Source organism: Otolemur garnettii, unplaced genomic scaffold (assembly GCF_000181295.1).
Source record: "Otolemur garnettii isolate 467f Iridium unplaced genomic scaffold, OtoGar3 scaffold00004, whole genome shotgun sequence".
Classification (NCBI taxonomy): Eukaryota; Metazoa; Chordata; class Mammalia; order Primates; family Galagidae; genus Otolemur; species Otolemur garnettii.
In genome coordinates this window covers 28600438-28602167 of record NW_003852399.1, presented here as the reverse complement: position 1 = coordinate 28602167, position 1730 = coordinate 28600438, and the positions used below count along the sequence as shown (strand labels likewise).

General features: G+C 39.7%; 1 protein-coding gene across 1 annotated transcript in view; it reads left to right on the top strand.

The window, feature by feature from the left end:
• LAPTM4B (lysosomal protein transmembrane 4 beta) overlaps window positions 1-572 on the top strand; it is a 47167-nt gene extending 46595 nt beyond the window's left edge. The window contains 1 exon segment of the mRNA XM_023517512.1: window positions 479-572. Coding sequence (XP_023373280.1) covers window positions 479-518 — 40 coding nt within the window. The 3' untranslated portion in view covers window positions 519-572.
• The last annotated feature ends 1158 nt before the right edge of the window (window positions 573-1730 follow it).

Below are 1730 nucleotides of genomic sequence, written 5' to 3'. Positions count from 1 at the left end.
TGGCTGGCGCCTTAGCCGGTTGAGCTATAGGCGCCGAGCCCACTAGTTTATTCTTAACCTGTAAGACCAGTACTACAAAAAACCTTTCAGGCTCCAAGGCTATACAATGGTCCAGAATTTACAGAAAATCCCAGTGTCAGAGGTGTACCAAATGTTCCCTGGATACAGACCACTGACTTTTTACTTTTGGTATAGTAAGAGACAGGGTTATATCTTCAGGTCTCTCTCACGTGTGACTCTTAACTTGATTTTTCTTGTCAGGAGTTAGTGTGTGAGTTATGAAGAGACTAGCCTCTCCTGTCGCACTGTTGCTAGCTTTTTCATCAGTAGAATCAGGCTAGAAGTTTTGTATTAGTCCTAAATAATTCCTTTCTGCTTCAGCCAGTTGCTTTCTGATAAGCAGCCTCTGAATTGCTCCCCGAGGAATTAATCCTGAATGATTAATGAGACTTCCTAATGAAGCTCTTTTCTTTTGCAGCCTCCTAATTTTCCCTACAAAGATGATATCATGTCCGTGAATCCTACCTGTTTGGTCCTTATTATTCTTCTGTTCATTAGCATTATCTTGACTTTTAAGGTAAGCGTGGGAATTTTACTTATGGTCTAAATATTGTTTTCCTGAATGCCAAAGAAGTAAATAAACTTTAATCAGTTCATTGTCTTATTTTTGTATCTGAGCTGCTTTTTCATTTTCTATCATTACAGTTCCTTCTGTTATCTACAGAGGGTGCCAAAAAAGCATGTACGTATTTTAAGAAAGGAAAAAACTGTATTGTATTAAAGTTTTTTTTGGTGGAAGGCCATACAGTCTCACTCTATCGCCCTGTGTTGAGTGCAATGGTGTCACAGCTCACAGCAACCTCAAACTTTGGGCTTAAGCAGTTCTCTTGCCTTAGCCTCCTAGGTAGCTGGGACTACAGGCGCCCACCACAACGCAGTGCTATTTTTTGTTACAGTTGTCATTGTTGTTTTAGCTGGCCGGGGCTAGGTTCAAACCTGCCAACTTCACTGTATGTGGCTGGCACCATAACCACTGTGCTATGGTCCCCAAGCTAAATTTGTAATACTCCTGTCATGTTTGACTGCTGCAAATATAATTGGCAGTCAATTTGACTTTGATTCATCTTTTGTAATTGGTACATATTGAATATTATAAATTCAATACAGTTTTTTCCTTTCTTAAAGTGTGTATACGTTTTGTTGGCACCCTCTATATATTAGAGATAAAGATTAATTATGATTTCATAAGCTAATCAAGGGCTATTCAAAAATATCTTTGGAATAAATTAATAAAATAGTTAAATCTAATAGTAGAATTGAGGGGAAGAGGGGAAAGTAGTTGTATAGTACATTGTTTGTTTGTTTATTTATTTATTTATTGAGAAAGAGTCTCACTCTGTCACCCTGAGTGCCGTGGCATCATGGTTCACAGCAACCTCAAACTCTTGGGCTTGAGCAGTCCTCTTGCCTCAGCCTGCTGAGTAGCTCAAACTACAGGTACCTATCACTATGCCTGGCTAGTTTTTTATTTTTTTATTTTTTTAATTTTTTTAATTTTTATTTATTTATTTATTTTTTGAGACGGAGCCTCAAGCTATCCCCCTGGGTAGAGTGCCATGGCATCACGCTCACAGCAACCTCCAACTCCTGGGCTCAAGCGAGTCTCCTGCCTCCACCTCCCAAGTAGCTGGGACTACAGGCGCCGGCCACAACGCCTGGCCATTTTTTGG